The 20,181-nt window shown below is 45.2% G+C and overlaps 1 protein-coding gene across 13 annotated transcripts in view; it reads left to right on the top strand.

Annotated features, from left to right (window-relative positions):
- Positions 1-20,181, top strand: part of LOC126967758 (glycogen debranching enzyme) — a 50,669-nt gene that overhangs the window by 24,920 nt on the left and 5,568 nt on the right. For 2 of the 13 annotated variants that reach the window (XM_050812436.1, XM_050812445.1), the window contains exons 12-21: positions 878-1,010; positions 1,086-1,206; positions 2,534-2,666; positions 5,192-5,487; positions 9,447-9,602; positions 11,501-11,566; positions 12,586-12,722; positions 15,739-16,777; positions 18,327-18,476; positions 18,551-19,453. In XM_050812436.1, the coding sequence (XP_050668393.1) occupies positions 878-1,010; positions 1,086-1,206; positions 2,534-2,666; positions 5,192-5,487; positions 9,447-9,602; positions 11,501-11,566; positions 12,586-12,722; positions 15,739-16,777; positions 18,327-18,476; positions 18,551-19,453 (3,134 nt within the window). Of the gene's footprint in view, positions 1-877; positions 1,011-1,085; positions 1,207-2,533; positions 2,667-5,191; positions 5,488-9,446; positions 9,603-9,641; positions 9,706-9,847; positions 9,912-9,958; positions 10,015-10,061; positions 10,118-10,168; positions 10,221-10,275; positions 10,324-10,362; positions 10,427-10,473; positions 10,530-10,576; positions 10,633-10,671; positions 10,736-10,774; positions 10,839-11,500; positions 11,567-12,585; positions 12,723-15,738; positions 16,778-18,326; positions 18,477-18,550; positions 19,454-20,181 lie in introns of those variants that run through there. The other 11 variants (XM_050812486.1, XM_050812478.1, XM_050812509.1 and 8 more) reach the window with 11 other exon arrangements.

Genomic DNA, 20,181 nt, shown 5'->3' with positions numbered 1-20,181 from the left:
GCGTCAACTCAGGGGCGCACCTGAGCACGATGGGAATAATGCCGTAAGACTTCTTTACGACCAAGCAAACATGAGCTCGCCGAACTGTTTTATTTATTTATTTAGAAAACTTACAGCTATTTATAACTATGTTGACATCTATTTGTGTAACAAAAAGCCATTAACTAGTTTTCACATGTAAGATTCTAATTAGTTTTTAAAATTACTAGAGAGTTACGCTATCTTATAATCTATTACATTAATACTAAGTATAGAATTAGTACTATAATATAATAACTACATTTTAAAGATACCAGCAAGAATTTTACATTTATAATTACAGTAAATAATAATATAATTAAAGTTTACATTGATTTTGTTGAATACTTTGAATACTTAGGGGAGAAAGTATGATTTGGTCATCGGATGCCGAATTGCACTAGTTTTTTTACTGTATTTCTATAATGGAGCAATTTATTACGGAATTTTGTTATGTACACTGGATTAGAATAAATAATAATTTTAGATAAGAATAATTTGATCTTTTTACAAATGCATTGTCATTAAATTACATAAAGTTTAAATATTTTACAAGCTTATAAAATATATGACTACATTGTGATTGTCATTGAATCGCCACACTAGTCGGAGATTGTATCGTGGGATCAAATAGAGCTATGATTAACTGTAAACCATTATCTTGGTAGTCATTATTGGTATTACTCTGACAAATTTTGAAGATACTATACTATACGATTGGTTTGTAAAACTCCTCTTATCTAAAGTGCGATCGACTCGAAACATACCGTCTCCGACTCTATCTCTCGAGGTGCAGGTTCTATTAGACACTCCAGCATAAGATGGTACACGAGTATAATAATATGTGGGGTCTCCGCAGGATGCGAGGTGATGGCCCACAACGGTTGGGTGATGAACGCTGACCCGTTGCGCGACTTTGCGGCGCGTGAGGAGGACGGCCGCGTTTACTTGCGGCGAGAGCTCATCGCGTGGGGCGACAGCGTCAAGTTGCGGTGAGCTGCGCCCGTCGTGGCCTTGAGCCGTGAGCGTCCGACTGCTGGCGTTCACTAACATTTTGGGTATCGCAGGTACGGCGCGGCGCCGGAGGACAGTCCGTTCCTGTGGGAGCATATGCGGCGCTACGTAGAGCTGACGGCACGCGTGTTCGACGGCCTTCGACTCGACAACTGCCACTCCACGCCGCTGCACGTGAGTGTTACATTTAAATTTTCAAATCGCCTGTGCTGCGTTCAAAGTCAAAGTCAAAGTTCTTTATTTGCCCGAAACATTCACAAGTAAAGTTGATACAAATTAAAGAGCAGGCACATGTTTAGTATTGACAGACATGCAAATATTCTTGTGGTTATAAACCTGACACAATCAATAATTACAGCTACATTTAATTTGACCAAATAAAAGACCCTACAATACACAATTACAATAATTATTGAAATGCTAAGAGATAATGTGGTGAAAGTAATTACCTAAAATATAATATTCTTGGTAAAAATAGTATTAGTGCTAGTTACCATTTCGTTTGATAATATTCGTTTATTGGGTAAAAACAATATTTTTTATTAGTGTTAATAATTTAAACTTAAATATATCTAACACTGTCTCCTCTCTTATTTCTTTTGTTAATTTATTAAATATTTTTACACACATAGCATGACAGTTTTTTGGTACAAAGTTTGTGTTGCCTTGAGACTGATAGATAATAGCTCTAAATCGAATTCACAACTGTGTGTGTAAAAAACCTCTGAGTAACATTTTAAGTGAATTGTACCTATTTGTTTTACTGTTGCCCTAAGCTGGAGTCCATTATCTAATCGAAATCTGTTGCAACAACTATTTGAGCGGTATTGAAAATTACATTCCTAAAAATATTATCAAACAATATTGGACATTTGTAAATAATAAACGCAAGGAGGAAACTATTCCTAGTAAAATGGTAACAAAAAGTTGTCATATTATGTGGTCATGAGTAAAACCTATGACGTTACGTCGGGTGTTCAAAAAAATATTCCAAGAGTTATATTTTCTGCATGTCCAAACTTATCTTCTTCTGTAGGTACCAAAAGTTACAAACTACAAAGATGAGCAATGTTCTGGTGAGAAGTAAGAACTCAATTTTGGATTTTAGATCGAGGGTAAATGTTCCGCTATTGCCGAATTTAGTTACCAGTGGAAGGCTCCTTTGCACAGGATGCCGGGTACTACAACGGTGCCTATTTCTGCCGTGAAGCAGTAATGTGTAAGCATTACTGTGTTTCTGTCTCAAGGGCGCATGAGACTTAATATCTTATGTCTCAAGGTGACGACCGCAGTTGTAGGCACTGCGTTGTAATGGGCAGGGCGTATCAAGTACCATCAGCTGAAAGTCCTGCTCGTCTCGTCCCTTATTTGCATGAAAAAAAAACTTGTAGCTCTGATCTCACTATGAGAGAGACGGGTTGTGGAGCGTGCTGCATTGTTTATTGTTGCTGTCTGTGTGTATTTGAGAGCGCACTGGCGAGTGACGTCACGTGTCGGCCAGGTGGCGGAGCACCTGCTGCAGTGTGGCCGGCGGGTCAAGCCGGACCTGTACGTGGTGGCTGAGCTGTTCACCAACTGCGACCGTCTCGACAATATCTTCGTTAACCGGCTCGGCATCACGTCACTCATCAGAGGTAACTGCCGGCGCGTTCCACACACACACACACACACACACGCGCGTGTACACCTGTTACACACTCTCACACGGAAAGTACTAATATGTAAATGTAAATAGGGTGTATGCTTGTAACATATAATTATTTCAATTATTTTTTTTAATCATTATTTTTTCTTATTAAATTTTCGCTGAATAATAAATATTAATTAAACAAATCTAATAAATACTCATGAAATATAAAATATCGAAAGTGACGTCAAATTCCATATAAACACAACTGTCAACATAATCACTGGTATGGTTGCTAGATATTATTTTCGGTGATAAGCGTATATACATTAAATTTTATCTTGTTTTTTTTTATTATTAAATGATACCTATAATTATTATTTACAACTACTGAAAGTGGATTTCTTAAAACGCAATCAGATAATCTTCTAAAAATAGACGCGTTTATGATGCCATTTGAAGATGCGTGTTTGTTTTGTTTTAAACCCTGATTTTAATTCTGCTGTGTATGTTATAATTAATTATATTTTAAAATTTGTAAAACAAAACATAATTTATCAAAATATAATTTTATCTAAAAATGCAGTTAAGAATATGCATTACCTCATTGAGTAAACAATAGCAAAATATTACATTTGCTACAATAGAATTGTCTGAAATTACTATATCCATTGTTTTTATTGTTATTGAAGATCTCAACGATTTTTAAAAATCATGCATAAACCCTATTGAGAATTACCGTTGTTTGTAAATATCACATTATTGTATTTATTAACTGTAGTCCAATGGTTGACAGCCGCTGTGTGTGCCAAACCTGCGGAGAACTTCAAATGTAATCCAGCAAAAATCCAGCCTAGCCCATCTAACAGCCTCTCTAAGAAAAAAGCGATTCACTCGATTGTATGAAACATGCAGTCATTAATAGATTGACAGATGACGGCTATAATCTTGTCAAAAACCTACTATCTTGTCCACTATACGACGTTTTAACCAACTGTTCGCTTTCGAACTTCGTCGCCAATCGCCTACTGTAATCAATACTATTTCAAACTATCTTACGTATCTAAGTCTTTTATTGGGCGATGTATATGCTTTTACAATATTATCCCAGAAAATGTACAAAACAAAAGTATTACGAGCGGACACCCTCAGGTTTTTTTAATTATAAATGTTTAATGTACGATATAACATTCTCATCCACATTTTTATAAAAAAAGCCCGCGCTGAGTTTTTGCGCCCGTTCTTCTCAAGTCTGAAGCAGTTTATTTTGAATGGGAGCTTCTAATCCAGCCAATTTCAGTTTGAAATACCTTTTTTAGACAATTTTTTGAAGAACTTGCTACGGTATTACTATATAAATATATATTGTGAATTATTCGTTTGACCGTATGTTCTGTTTAATAAATAAATAAAATTATGTATAATGCTCATCCATCACTTGTTTTCTAACATAATATATACCACTACTTGTTAATATAATTTTGTATGGAGGTTGTGTATAATATTAAAAAGTTTTCCTAAATTTGTTAATCATTTTGCTTATGTCATGATTTCAAAATGGCCACTCACAAACAAAAATAGCAAGAAACAGATCGGGGACTGTAGACTCCAAATAAATATTCAGTAAGTAATGATTCAATAACTTTTGATCCTAGCTATCAACTTCAAAGATTACAAAGTGACATCTTATGGAGTAAATATTATTCGCTCTACGATCATTCGCCATTTTTCCCAGCCAGTCAACATATTTCATTAAATTATAATAACTTTATATACAGTTGACACGATACTGTTACCTCATAACTAGAAGCCGGACGGTGTGTGTACTGTAACGCGGGATCGTTTTACAATAAAATATTCTTCTTCTTTTAATACGTATATGCTCTTTTACTATCTTTTATAATATATTACATTATTTTACTTGATATAAAATCTTGGGCCGAAGGCCGACTGTTCTTACTTTACTTCATTCTCTAATCTGTCTATCCGATTGTCTTATCGTCCGCGTCAATATTTAAAATTTGTTCAATCATTTTCTGTTCTTTATACTGACCTGTATAAATATCTACCACTGGACAGGTTGTTCCATATATTTGATAGCAATTTTTTGTGCATATTTGAAGCGCCACTCGCGAGCGGCCAGAGAATTAATTTTGACGTATAATACAAAATATGGCTGCGAAGGAACGTACAATTCTCTGAAGTATTTTTACATTTTGAATTAATTTCATTCGTTTTCCGTCCGATTTATAAGAATCAACGTAATAAAGTACACATTTTTTTTGTAAATAGTTTTTCTATCGATGTTTGTTAGCTGCGGTTGGCATCACTAGTTTTAGTTCCACACACTCTCGCTACATGGCCAACAGCGCCAAAATGGCGAATATCAAACAGGCACAAAAGCACTTTGACGTCGCCATACCAGTAGTTCTTTAGCTTGACGGCCAACCATAGAACAATGAGTTATTATATGCGGATAAGAACTCCTTGATATAGTACCTACTTAACAATTCGTTTGTGTGTCGCGTGTAGAGGCTCAGAGCGCGTGGGACGCGCACGAGCAAGGCCGCCTCGTGTGGCGGTACGGCGGGCGGGCCGTAGGTGCGTTCCGAGCGCCGGCGGGCGGGGCGCGAGCGGCGCGGGCCGGCGTGGCGCGAGCGGCGCGGGCCGGCGTCGCTCACGCCGCGCTGTTGGACCTCACGCATGACAACCCCAGCCCCGTGACGCGGCGCTCCGTGTTCGACCTGCTGCCAACCGCTGCGCTTGTGGCCGCTGCCGCCTGCGCCGTCGGCTCCACGCGCGGCTACGACGACCTCGTGCCGCACCACGTAATACACACACACACACACGCAGCATTCTCTCCTCTCCTCTAGCATTGAAAAGTCTAATTCGTTCACCAATAGGAAACAAGAAATTTATGACAATTGCGAATGAACAATTATTTGTTATGTTTTTAAAGTGAAAGAAAATTTTGTTTTCTAATTTTATTTGCATATACATCCTAGAAGTGATTTCATCAAATCTGAATTACTTTAAAAACAAAACAAATTGATTAGATTTGAAAGTGCGACATTTCAAGTCGATTTCCTAATATGCATATATTGGGATTGAGCAGGTTACCAACTGTAAAGGAGATCCTGTAGAGTGTAGATGAAGCCATAACAAAAGCATAGAAGATTTTATGACGATACGTCACTCGAAGATTTTATGACGATAAGTCACTGGACCGGTTAGCTCAGTTGGGGGAGCGCTCGCACGGAACGCGAAAGGTCGTGGGTTCGAGTCCCGCATTGTTCATAAAATTTTGTTTTCAAATTTTATTTGTGTATTAATTGCAAATAAGTATTACATTTATTTCAAATACTTTTCGTGTAGTAATTGAAGAGTTAATTGGTGTTGATGTTTGAATTTTTGATATTGAGAGGTAAATAAATCGACCATTTAACACTCTGATTTAATTTAAATAAAACACTTTTTATAAGATTTATACGCGAGTAATTGTAACTGTTTATACATTAGATTTTGCGAAAATATAACATTTTCATTATTATTTTAGGTTACCCGACCGCAATGTTTCAAACCATTTCCAGATCTGCAGATGATTTTATCTGCTGAGACTTCGAGAGAGTCAATATAGTATTTGTCATAGTTGTCGCCAGGCGCTAACAGTAACAGTCAACCAGCCTACCTGCCATTAAGTAAAGGGTATTACAGACAGAATTATCTGGATCCTAAAACGAACTTCAACACAAAAGAAGATCCAGCAATTCTTGTGACAGTTAAAGTGTAATATATTCCACTGCAAGATGCGGGTGTCTATAAACTGGACTGTGAGGGGAGTCCCAGGCCCAAGGGTGTCGTAAGAGGCGACTACGGGCTTTTTAAAAGTGGGAGAGTCACGCTACCGTCTTTTGACGTCAGCACAATCGGGCCAGACTCGTCCGGGCTAGTGTGGTAAGCACTCGTATTCTGGGGAGGGCACAATACCGCGCATGTCAAAGGACAAACAGGGCAGCAACACCAAGGCACCCCGCTTCACGCCTTATGTGGACTTTTGTACACTCAGGGGAATTCACTCCAATTTAAACGCCGTCCACCACCACCTTGAGACGGCGCAGCCGGCCTTGTGTTTCCTTACGGAGCCGCAGATATCTCGACCTAGCGATACGTCATATTTAACGCACCCCGGGTACAAAATTGAGCATTATTTTTGCCTCATGCCGGGGTATGTGTGTACGTTAGGATATCTACTGTCGCCGTCTTGGCAATTTTGAGGGTAGGGACCTGTCTACTCTCGGGCTCCGCGTAGATTTAGAGGACCGCGTCCGCATCTATCCGTGTGTCTACAGGTCCAATAGTGGTAACGCAGAAACCGATCATCTCATATGCTGCTGCGTTCAAGCGGAAATTGACGACTTGCATGCACAGATTCCCTGCGCTGAAATCGTAGTCTTGGGTGATTTCAACGAGCACAATGCCGGATAGCTTGGATCACGTACCACAGACTACGCAAATCGATCTGTGCATAGTTTCGCATTGGCGTATGGTCTGTCCCAATTGGTTGAGTCGCCAACGCGGCTCCTGGATGTGGACAGCAACACGCCGTCCTTATTGGATCTTCTGTTGATTACACATCCTGATAGTTACCAAGTCTCTGTCGACGCCCCGCTTGGAACGTCCGACCGGTCAGGAGTGTAGTTCCTATCCGACGCCCACGTCACAGATCCCCAGCGACCCGCCGCGTTTGGTACTACAAGTCAGCAGATTAGGATAGGATGCGTTCCTTTTTTGCATCCTACCCTCGGGGCAAGTTTGTTTGCCTTCGGATGATCGCAGTAGCCGATGTGATACTACAGGGCATGGATATTTTTATACCAAGCTCTGTAGTACCAATCGGTGGCAGATCACAGCCCTGGTTCTATGCGTCAGTCAAACCCTGCAAAAAACAGGCATATCAAACTTGGGTTGCAGCGCTGGGCTCAAAGGATCCGAACTGCAAAGTTCTTAAGAAGAAATATAACCGTGCCTTCAGATTCTTTCACGGCGATTAATCGGCGAGCAGCTTTCCAGTTACCCGACTGGAACACGCGAGTTCTGATCGTTGTCGAAACCTGCTCTTGGTAATTTCAACCAGCCGTCCCTGCCGCCGTCCGTTGCACATGAGGAATGACACCCTGGCCCATACGGCAAAAGAGAAAGTCGATCTACTGTGAGCTCTTTTTGCCTCCAACTCGACTCTTGAGGACAACGGAAAAACACCGCCGACCAGAAGTACAGTTCGGACAGAAAACTGTTCGGCGGGCTCTGTTTCATTGGTCAGGAAGTCTAGCGGGCCGGATCGCGTTTCTCCAATCGTGCTTAGACGGTGTGCCGCTGAGTTGACGCCGGTGCTAACGCGTTTATTCCGGCACTCTTATTCAAAAAGCGTAGTCCCTGACTCATGGAAGTCAGACCTTGTCCCTCCGATCCAAAAAAAAAGATGACGGATCCGGCATCTACAGGCCTATTGCTATTACCTGCCTTCTCTCCAAAATCATGGAGAGCATAATTTACCGCCAGCTCTTGGTACACCTAGAGGGTCACCAGTTGATCAACGACCGACAGTACGGCTTTCGCCATCTGCTATCTTCTGGTATACCTAACACATAGATGGGCGGCGGCTATTGAAAGCAAGGGGGAAGGCCTAGCAGTTAGCCTGGATATAGCGAAGGCCTTTGATCGTGTATGGCACAAGGCGCTCCTCTCAAAACTACCATCATTTCGGCTTCCCGAGAGCTTATGCACGTGGACCTCCAGTTTTCTCACTGGGTGCAGCATACAGATCATTGTCGATGGATATTGCTCGAACCTGAAGCTCGTGAACGCTGGAGTGTCCCAAGGCTGTGTGCTATCTCCCACGCTGTTTCTTATGCATATCAATGATTGTTGGATACCTCCAACATATATTGCTACGCAGACGACAGCACTGGTGATGCCGTATACACGAGCCATGCAGATCTCTCTCGGGAAAGCGTCGACCAGTGCCGGGATAAACTTGTGTCATCTATCGAGTCCTCCGTTGAGAAGGTCGCGGAATGGGGTTAATTTAACCATGTCCAATTTAATCCCCAGAAGACTCAAGTTTGCCCGTTTACCGCAAAAAATCCCCATTTGTCGTATCACCGCTCGTCGACAACACTTCCCTTAAAGTCTCGCCTAGTATCGGAATGCTGGGTCTCGACATCTCGAGCGATTGCCAATTCCGTGGCCATCTGGAGGGCAAAGCCAAATTGACTTCGAAGAAGCTGGGCGTCATTAATAGAGCACGGCAATACTTCAAGCCGGCCCACATATGGAGTATTGCTGTCATCTCTGGTCTGGTGCACCCCAGTATCAGCTAGATCCATTTGACGGCATGCAACGTAGAGCAGCTCGAATTGTCTGTGACCCAATGCTCCAATAATCTCTAAATTAAGACCCAAAATCACACATATTAAAAAAGAAGAGGGCACTATCAGTAAATTTTGTCAAAAATAATCTGAAAACGAGATCTGGAAAGTTCTTGAAACGTTAACTTGGTTAGCTAAAATAATAATAAAAATGTTACTTTTAGCATCACCGCGAACTCATTGCACTCACCCTGATGAAGGACCCCCGAATGATCCGAAACTAGTCGGTACCAACTCCGACAAACCGTGGGTAAAGCCGTATTAAATATATAAAGTTAAATATTGTTTAAAATATTGAGTCGTCACTTTTAAAACTTAGGTAAAACAGTGCAATTAATTACGAGTATAATATTATGTAGGTACACGTGGTGGACGAGCGGCGACTGTACCCGGCATGGAGGGTCGAGGGTGTGGGGGAGGAGGAGGTGGCCGTGGACGAGGCCAGTGGCATGATGGCGGCGCGGCGACATCTCAACGAGCTGCACGTGCACCTGGCGCGCGACGGATACCACGAGGTGAGGGCCGCACACTGCAGGAGGTGGCGTGGACGACATGATGGCGGCGCGGCGACATCTCAACGAGCTGCACGTGCACCTGGCGCGCGACGGATACCACGAGGTGAGGGCCGCACACTGCAGGTGGTGGCGTGGACGACATGGTGGCGGCGCGGCGACATCTCAACGAGCTGCACGTGCACCTGGCGCGCGACGGATAGCACGAGGTGAGGGCCGCACACTGCAGGAGGTGGCGTGGACGACATGATGGCGGCGCGGCGACATCTCAACGAGCTGCACGTGCACCTGGCGCGCGACGGATACCACGAGGTGAGGGCCGCACACTGCAGGTGGTGGCGTGGACGACATGGTGGCGGCGCGGCGACATCTCAACGAGCTGCACGTGCACCTGGCGCGCGACGGATACCACGAGGTGAGGGCCGCACACTGCAGGTGGTGGCGTGGACGACATGGTGGCGGCGCGGCGACATCTCAACGAGCTGCACGTGCACCTGGCGCGCGACGGATACCACGAGGTGAGGGCCGCACACTGCAGGAGGTGGCGTGGACGACATGATGGTGGCGCGGCGACATCTCAACGAGCTGCACGTGCACCTGGCGCGCGACGGATACCACGAGGTGAGGGCCGCACACTGCAGGTGGTGGCGTGGACGACATGGTGGCGGTGCGGCGACATCTCAACGAGCTGCACGTGCACCTGGCGCGCGACGGATACCACGAGGTGAGGGCCGCACACTGCAGGAGGTGGCGTGGACGACATGATGGCGGCGCGGCGACATCTCAACGAGCTGCACGTGCACCTGGCGCGCGACGGATACCACGAGGTGAGGGCCGCACACTGCAGGTGGTGGCGTGGACGACATGGTGGCGGCGCGGCGACATCTCAACGAGCTGCACGTGCACCTGGCGCGCGACGGATACCACGAGGTGAGGGCCGCACACTGCAGGTGGTGGCGTGGACGACATGGTGGCGGCGCGGCGACATCTCAACGAGCTGCACGTGCACCTGGCGCGCGACGGATACCACGAGGTGAGGGCCGCACACTGCAGGAGGTGGCGTGGACGACATGATGGCGGCGCGGCGACATCTCAACGAGCTGCACGTGCACCTGGCGCGCGACGGATACCACGAGGTGAGGGCCGCACACTGCAGGAGGTGGCGTGGACGACATGATGGCGGCGCGGCGACATCTCAACGAGCTGCACGTGCACCTGGCGCGCGACGGATACCACGAGGTGAGGGCCGCACACTGCAGGAGGTGGCGTGGACGACATGATGGCGGCGCGGCGACATCTCAACGAGCAGCACGTGCACCTACAAACAGCACTAAAATATGTATAATTCAACAATTGTTAATAGGTTATATTTTTTAAATACGGGTCTGCAGCTTTCAAGGGTTCCTTTCGACTTTGTCGACACCCTTATCAATCCATAAGATTGGCACTCTGCAGTGAACAATATTGCCCTCCGGGGAAGTGATTTCAATCGATAACTGGCCTGTACTCAGGCCAATGGAGTCAGATCCTTGCTATTAAATGGTATTATCTTAATGCTGAGCTTTATGTTGAGATGGTTTGGCCATGTCGAGAGAATGAATGAAGAACGATTGAAGAAAAAAGTGTATAAGGCCAGTGTGAATAAAAGTGTTGGAAGGGGTAGAGCTAGGCAGACGTTTCGAGACCAAATCAGGGACGTCTTGAAAAAAGGCCAGGTCAAGAGTACCCTAAACCGAAGAGCATGTATGAAAGGAATAATGACAGTGGACGAAGCGAAACAAGTATGTTACATTCATAGCCAGTGGAAAGAAGTGGTCTCTGCCTACCCCTACGGGAAAGAGGCGTGATTATATGTATGTGTGTATTATCTTAATGTATATCTTTATAACGATGTCCCGCAGGTGTTCGTGGACCAGATGGACGAGCACGTGGTGGCCGTCACGCGACACGACCCCGTCTCCCGCAAGGTGAGTCCCGCACGTCACTCTACTCCCGCTGCAGTCTGTGATTGTTATAATAATAACTAGCCTTATATATAATAACGATCTTTAAATAGTTTTAGATTTACATTGAGTTTGCAGAAACATCGGCAATGATTGTTTTGCTTTTGCATAGGCCTCCAGTGTTCTTGGTCATGACATGATCTGCTCCAAGTCATACCAGCGGCATCTTATAAATCGTCGCTCCATCCTATTGTTGGCCCATTTTTCTTGTTTGCCCCGTATTAGGTGTCCTGCCCATTCTTTGTTCTTTTGTTATATTTCACTAATTCCTCTATTTTAGCGTTATATTCGCGCGTTGCTCTGCTGGTTACTTTTGTTCTGAGATTAGTGCGTCGCCAGGAATGATGCGTCCGATATTTGTAGACTCTATATTAGTTGTTTTTCCGTAAAAAAATAGTATCTAAATTATTTGCAATATGGAGTGTTATAAAAGTACGAGTACTTGTTGAAGTTTACTATTGGACCGTACGAGGAACTTAATGTACATGACCAAAACTTAAGCCCATGTTGTATGAGGCAATCTGTATGAAAGGTGTCACACGGGCGTTGCGGCTGCGCTGCATCGTCACAGCTATCTCCGACGTCACAGCGTTGGTGTAGGGTGCCTCAGGCTGAGATCTATAGAGCGTACTGAGATTTCAACTTAGTTGAGTTTGATAAAACGCGCACTTGACTTTAGCTGTCAATTGACTATAAAAACGAAGACAAAAAATATGCTAAGCTTATACTCAGCTAAGTTTTACGTATGTAAAATCTGAGCAAAGTACGCCGGTGTTAACGCGTTTATTCCGGCACTCTTATTCAAAACCCGACTCATGGAAGACATTAACCCCCAGAAGACTATCAGATTGTTCTGTGAACAACTATCACCTTCGATATGCTGTTAAATACTGCGCAGCCGCTCCCTCGTCTCACCGCAGCTCCCTTCCCCATCTCATCTCCCTTCTCTCCATCATCATGCGTCACGTTGCGTCGTGTTGCAGTCTGTGATCGTCGTGGCGCACACGTGCTTCGGCGCACCCTCGGCCACGCCTGCTCCTCGCACGCTGCGCCCGCTGCGGTTCGAGGGTCAGCTCGACGAGATCCTGCTGGAGGCGTCCATCCGCCACAATAACCACGGGTAAGACGCATGACTGTGTTCTCTGTTGTAAATATATTTATTATGGGTCTCTCGGAAGAATAAGGAATATTTTAACTGTTTGTATTCAGCATTTATGAGATATTTGTCAAGTGCTGGATGATGCGAATCCTCGGGAGAAAGCGGCTGTATGTTACGGTTTATTTCACAATGCTTATTACAGAAGATTAGTTCAAGATATTTGTTATTGCTAGTGCCGAAGCACGATATTGTATTGTTTTAACTGTGTTTAGCTCATATAATCAGTAGTGAAACAATCCAATTCCACATTGCTCGATGAGAAGAATACACTGTTACAATCATCTTTACTGCAGATATCATGCAAGCTGGAAGCCTAAATTCTTCCTTACGTCTCGTACGTGCTTATGAAGTATATTATTATGTTGTGTAAGTTCATTAATAAAAACTGGCTTGGGTGGTCCGTTGAAACCCAGGTCCACCGTAGTAATAGAAATTCTTCCTTCTTTCTAAGATTTATAAAGTGGATCAATCCTTCAGTCGCAAAGCGCCTGACGCGATGAATTTCATCAATCTCGTTATTCCTGCATAGGGTGTTAAAGATGGTGTTAAGGTTTTCACCCTGGCTGTTAGTACAAAGTCGAGCACGTAAATATTGAACACACTCCGACAAATCTTTGACTTGAGTAATGGCTTCGGATGTCTGCTTATTTTTATTCTGCTTAGCTGGTCTATCATCTTGAGATTTTAACTGGTCGCCTATAGATGATATTTGCCATTGACACTGTTGTTGTTTAATATCCAACTCTGAGAGTAATGTGTTGAGAGATGTACACGTAGACTTGACCGCAATTACCTCCTCTTTCAATTCTCGTGCATGTTCATGATCTTTGTTCACCTCAGTAGAAAATAGACTAGTCATTTCTGCAGTAAGCTGTTCGAATTTTTTATTCATATCTGCTCCAAGAGTTGCAATTGATTTATTAAGGCTCTATGTAAGATGATCCGCAGTATAAGTTGAATGAGTCACATGGTTGCGTACGCCGACGCCGTTCAAAATTTGCAAAAAGTTTGTCATCATCTTTGGTGGTGGGTAGATCCGGATTAGATGAAGTTTGCGACGACCGTGGCGCCGGGGGGTGAAACATTTTAAATTGGGGTGGAAATGCAATGATGATTGCAACAACTAATTGATACAATTTGCACACACAGCCAAATTATCAATAATTATCACAGAAATTCCAAACAGTGTTTAAATCAATCACTAATTACTGTGAACCGAAGTCACTTCGTTACTGTGAGAACGAGATGAATTATATATTACATGTCGGTTCTAGGGGGTGAAGACTAACCACGCACCAAGAACTAAGAATTCCACTAGTCACATATTCTTTATTGATATTTCACCAGTCTAATATTACATTTGAATTTGGAATATGTCATTTTTATATGATTGTTCATTGAGTTTTCTAATTTTGGCGCCAACACATTGTACAATATTATATTATATAATATTATATATAAATTGGAGTGGGGTGATAAAGAGAACCGAATCGCTGTAATTGCATTACACAAAGTACGTATGGATTCTAACGCAATTTTAAAACTCTCCATACGCTTGGTATTAGTAAAATGTTTGTGTACCGGACTATTAGGTACAATGCGACCTCTTCTGTTTGTGACAGTGAAAGATCTGGCCGTCTACGTAGTGTTCGTACGAAAAAGGTGGTCAAAGCAGTAAGGGAAATAATTCGAAGAAATCCTGTCCGAAAACAAACGATTTTATCTAAGATTTATATTTTATCATATAGACATGCAGCCTATAAGAGATGCACTGGTCATTTCTTAACTGATAATTTAAAAAAGAATAGGGTGGTAAAATTGAAACAACTACAGAACGGTACGCAAAGGGAAGTGACAGAAAAATTTTGTTTACAGATGAAAAATTATTTACAATTGAGCAACATTTTAACAAACAAAATGACCGTATTTATGCTCAAAGCGTCGACAGAGTGCAACGTGGTCATTATCCGACTTCAGTGATGGTCAGCTGAAGATTGGCCGTCGTCTAGTCCGGATCTAAATCCGTTGGAACCGCGAAGTATCGACTTTTCGGACAAAGAAAATCAAATCCATTACAGGAGCGTTTTTGAATTTGGAACATTACAACGATCCTGCAATGTTGTATGAAACGGCGTGCTGGGGTTATTAAATACTCTTTGATCGGATTTCTTTTGTCATTCTTGGCATACCATTGTCTGTTTGTGTTTGCCTGTCTACACAGATGATAAAAAAAATTGCGGCGAAGCTGAAAAATCGTCTTGATTTGTTATTTACATACCCACTTAATAAATATAAATTTAATAATAATTAAAATGACTTCCAACGGTTCAGAGAGTGAAATGGAGATTGATTGTACTCTACCAGATTTACGATCAGAAGCCAAATTGGCAATGGAAAACCTACTTCCAGCGAAGTCATAAGAAAAATACATGAAAGTATATGAAAATTTTATGTGTTGGAAAAACGAGTATATATATAGTGAACATTTTTTCCGACAGTATTTTTGGCGTATTTTAATGATATTGCTAAAACTAAAAAGCCATCTACATTATGGGCAATTTATTCCATGCTGAAATGTACACAGTTCATGTTAAAAACGGAATTAACTTGAAAAATTATGGGAATTTAACTACATCTCTTAAACGACAATCGACCGGATTCAAAAGCAAGATATCGAAAATTGTTACTGTCAAAATATAAAGCAATTTTTAATGACAGCCCCAGATGATATATATTTAGCGACAAAGGTAAATTAAATCTAATGTATAATATAAAAAGTGTGTTTTATTTCTCTGCATTCTTTTGGGAAAGGAACTTATATGCCCTGGCGGGCGCCTGTCTCGTATTTAATGAAGTCCTCGCCTACGGCTCGGCCTTCAAATTCATACTCGACTTGCAATTGCCTATTTCCCGGCCTTTGCTATAATGTACTATTAGTTATTTATCAAAGTAATTTTGAATTAATATATCACTCCAGAAAAACCGGGCGGCCATTCGAACCGCCGGCCGAGCACGTTCCTCACCCGCGCTACATCAACGGGCTGGGCGAGTACGAGGTGAACGTGCGCGCGCGCGTGCCGCTCGCCGAGTCGGCCGTGTTCGAGCGGGCGACCGGCGACGGCCGCGCCACCGAGCTGCACTTCCGGGGCCTGGCGCCCGGCGACGTGGTGGCCCTGCGCGTGCGCCCGGAGCCCGCCACTGCTGCCGCGCTCGCCGCCCTGGCGCCCCTCACCGGGGCCCCGGCCCCCGACCCGCTGCGGCTGGCGCCCGCGCTGGCCGACCTCACGCTGTCCGACTTCAACGTGCTGCTGTACTGCTGCGAGGCGGAGGAGCGCGAGCGCTGCGGCGGCGGTGTGTACGACGTGCCGGGCGCCGGGCCGCTGGCCTACGCGGGGCTGGCGGGCGCGCACGCCGCGCTCGAGCCGCTCGCGCTCGCCGACGACCTGGCGCACCCGCTGTGTGCCAACCTGCGCGCCGGCGACTGGCTGCCCGACTACACGTGGCGGCGGCTGGAGGACGACCAGCGCCTGGCGCCCGTGGCGGCGCTCTACCGGGAGGCGCTGCAGCCGCTGGCCGCGTTGCCGCGCTTCCTCGTGCCGTGCTACTTCGAGCTGGTGGTGCGCGCGTTGTACACGGCGGTGCGTGCCGCGGCCCTGGCCCGCCTGGGCGGCGCGGCGCGCGGCTCGCGCTTCGCTCGCGAGCTGGCGCTCACCAGCGTGCAGCTGACGGGCGTGCGGCCGTCGGCGCCGCTGCCGCGTGCGCCGGGCGCCGCGTCGCTGTCGGCGGGGCTGCCGCACTTCGCGGTGGGCTACATGCGCTGCTGGGGCCGCGACACCTTCATCGCGCTGCGCGGCGCGTTCCTGCTGACGGGGCGCGAGGCGGACGCGCGCGCGCACATCCTGGCGTTCGCGGCGAGTCTGCGGCACGGTCTGATCCCGAACCTGCTGGACGGCGGCCGCAACGCGCGTTACAATTGCCGGGACGCCGTCTGGTGGTGGCTTTACAGCATCCAACAGGTGAGAAGGACGGATGACGAGATATTATTATATACTGAAAATACTATTTAGTAGATCAATAAATGAAGGTATAGTACCTAAAATTTGGAGATCCGCTTTCGTTACTCCAGTAAACAAAAATGGAAATAGAAATGACATACAAACTTATAGACCTATCTCCACGCTATGTATATTTGCCAAAATCTTTGAACGTATTATTTACACTCAGGTTTACAACTCTCTAAAATATACGTTCATACCTGAACAACATGGTTTCATGCAGAATCGGTGGACCACCACTAATCTGTTATCATTTATTGATTACACGACTGCAGGTATGGACGGAGGTGGACAAGTGGATGCTGCTTTCTCCGATTTTAGTAAAGCGTTTGACCGAATTGATCACTTCATACTGTTACGGCAACTTCTATTTGCTGGAATACATGGAAATCTATTCAGATGGTTCATCTCTTACATTTAAAATAGGTCTCAACAAGTTGTTGTAAAAGACTATGCCTCTTCTTGGAATACTGTTTCTTCTGGAGTGCCACAAGGCTCATTACTAGGCCCTCTATTATTTAATATATTTATTAAGGGCGTAGGCGTTTGCTTTGAATCTTCCAATTTTAGCTGTATGTTGATGATATGAAAATATTCTTAAATATCACCAGAGATTCAGATTGTCAGCTTCTTCAAGCGGATCTAGAAAGATTTGAGGCATACTGTCATCTTAATTAACTAGACCTAAACGTAACTAGACAGTAAACTTACATATGAAAAACACATTGACAATATAGTGAAAAAGGCCAAGATATCTTCTGGTTTCATCAAACGGATATGTTCTCAATTTTCTAGCGTAAAACTCATTAAAATACTATACTGTTCATATGTTCGAAGCACCTTTGAATATTGTTCTCAGGTGTGGAACCCTGAATATGAAGAATATGAAGTTCACATTAATAGACTTGAAAAAATTCAAACAAGTTTTTTAAGATATTTACAATATAAGTGTAATACATATGATGCAGATTATATAATAAGATGTAAAAAGCATCACATATTTCCATTACAAATAAGACGTCAAATAGCTGATACTGTTTTTTACTCTAAGATAGATTCTTCTAAATTAACAGGACAAAATGTACTATATACGTTCCTCATTGCAGTACTAATTACAGGCAACATTCATATTTTATAAGGTGTCCACAAGCATTAAATCAGATATCATTAGACTTGCCTGATTTTGATATATTAAATACGACACCAAACGCGTTAAGAGGCACATTGACGAGGCGTTGGATGAGTGTGTGTTCCCTTGATTGCTGAATACCTGAATACTATAATATCCATTCATTTTGTCTTCGTGTATTTATATCTATATACTTTTATTGTATTACCTCTTGATTTTTTTTTTTGTATTTTTGTTCATTATTTCTAACACGCTTATAGTCTCTTATATGCGAAAACTGTAAATGGTTAATAGATGTATACTTTTTTTTTAACCTATTTATGTCATGTAATACTGTTTGTTTACCTAATAAAATAAAATAAATAAACGTTATCATTGCAGTATTGTACGGAGGTGGCCGGGGGAGCCGCGCTCCTCACTGAACCGGTGTCGCGCCTGTTCCCGAGCGACGAGTGCGAGGCCGCGCCGCCCGGCGCCGCCGAGCAGCCGCTACATGACGTCATGCAGGAGGCGCTCGACAGACACTTCCAGGTACGTGCGCAGCCTTCGGAGCCCTATCTCTCCCCGTCCCCGCGGATGACTATATCGACTGCACTCGTCCGCAGGGAGTCGTGTTCCGTGAACGAAACGCCGGCCGCCAGATCGACGCGCACATGACCGACAAGGGGTTCAACGTGCAAATAGGGATCGATCCCGAGACCGGCTTCCCGTTCGGCGGCAACGACGCGAACTGCGGCACGTGGATGGACAAGATGGGGTCCTCCGAGCGCGCCGGCAACCGCGGGCGGCCCGCCACGCCGCGCGACGGCAGCGCCGTGGAGCTGGTGGCGCTGGCCTACAGCACGGCGGCGTGGCTGGCGGCCGAGCACCGCGCCGCGCGCTACCCGCACCCGGGGCTGGCGCGCCGCCACCGCGACGGCGGCGTGTCGGCGTGGACGTGGCCGCAGTGGGCCGAGCGCGTGCGCCGCAGCTTCGAGCGCCACTTCTGGGTGCCGCCCGCGCCCTCGGCCGCCGACGCGCGCCCCGACCTGGTGCACCGGCGCGCCATCTACAAGGACTCGCACGGCGCCTCGCAGCCCTGGGCCGACTACCAGCTCCGCTGCAACTTCCCGGTGGCCATGGCGGTGGCCCCGGACCTGTTCGAGGCGCGGCACGCGTGGGCGGCGCTGGAGACGGCGGGCCGGCTGCTGGCGGGCCCGCTCGGCCTCAAGACGCTGGACCCCGCCGACTGGAACTACCGCGGCGACTACGACAACTCCGACGACGGCGTCGACCCCAGCGTGGCGCACGGCTTCAACTACCACCAGGGGCCCGAGTGGGTGTGGCCGCTGGGGTTCTACCTGCGCGCGCGCCTGGAGGTGGCGCGGCGGCTGGGTCGCTCGCAGGCGGGCGCCGTCCTCGCCGCTCTGGGCCCGCTGCTGCGCGAAATGCGCGGCTCGCCGTGGCGCGGCCTGCCCGAGCTGACGGGCGCGGGCGGCGCCTACTGCCGGGACTCGTGCCGCACGCAGGTACGGCACTCAATACAATATACGTATAAGTTACTTTTCGATGAAAATCCGATATCTCGTTATTGGTATTGCGAGTAATATAAGCCATGACAACTTAAAACATATTTTTGTAATTTCAACTTATTATCTAATATTTGCTTTTGTAGCAGTAAATTCTGATCATCACACAGTAAAAACTCCTTCCACCCATCTCAACATGGATTCCTCAAAGGGAGATCTACTGTATCCAACCTTATCTTACTCAGTGAATTTCTGACTGAAACCATGAACAATGGTAGCCAGGTAGATGTAGTATATATCGATTATAGCAAAGCCTTTGACCGAAGAGACCATAAGTACTTTTATAAAAAATTCAACTTTTCCGCATTATCGGGAACTTGCATCTGTGGTCTTCATCTTATATTGACCGAAGGTCACAAGCTGTGGTAATCAATAATTATATCTCGAGCTGGGTAACCATTCCCAGTGGGGTTCCGCAAGGATCGTTACTTGGTCCTTTATTATTCTCTATCTTTATAAATTATATTTCCACCTGCTTTCATAACACTGGCTTGCTCTGTTTTCCTGATGATTTGAAGATATTAAATACCATTGCGACTCTGAATGATGTTATAGACATGATAGATCGACTGGACTACTCCCAATTCCCTCCACTTTAAAACACAACAAATTGTTTAGATAATCGTAAGTTACAGCAGGATAGTGGGAAAGCGATACAGTTGCTGTTG

This window comes from Leptidea sinapis, chromosome 1, assembly GCF_905404315.1.
Source record: "Leptidea sinapis chromosome 1, ilLepSina1.1, whole genome shotgun sequence".
Taxonomy (NCBI): domain Eukaryota; kingdom Metazoa; phylum Arthropoda; class Insecta; order Lepidoptera; family Pieridae; genus Leptidea; species Leptidea sinapis.
Note: the sequence above shows the minus strand (reverse complement) of the source record. Positions and strands in the feature narration are given on the sequence as shown.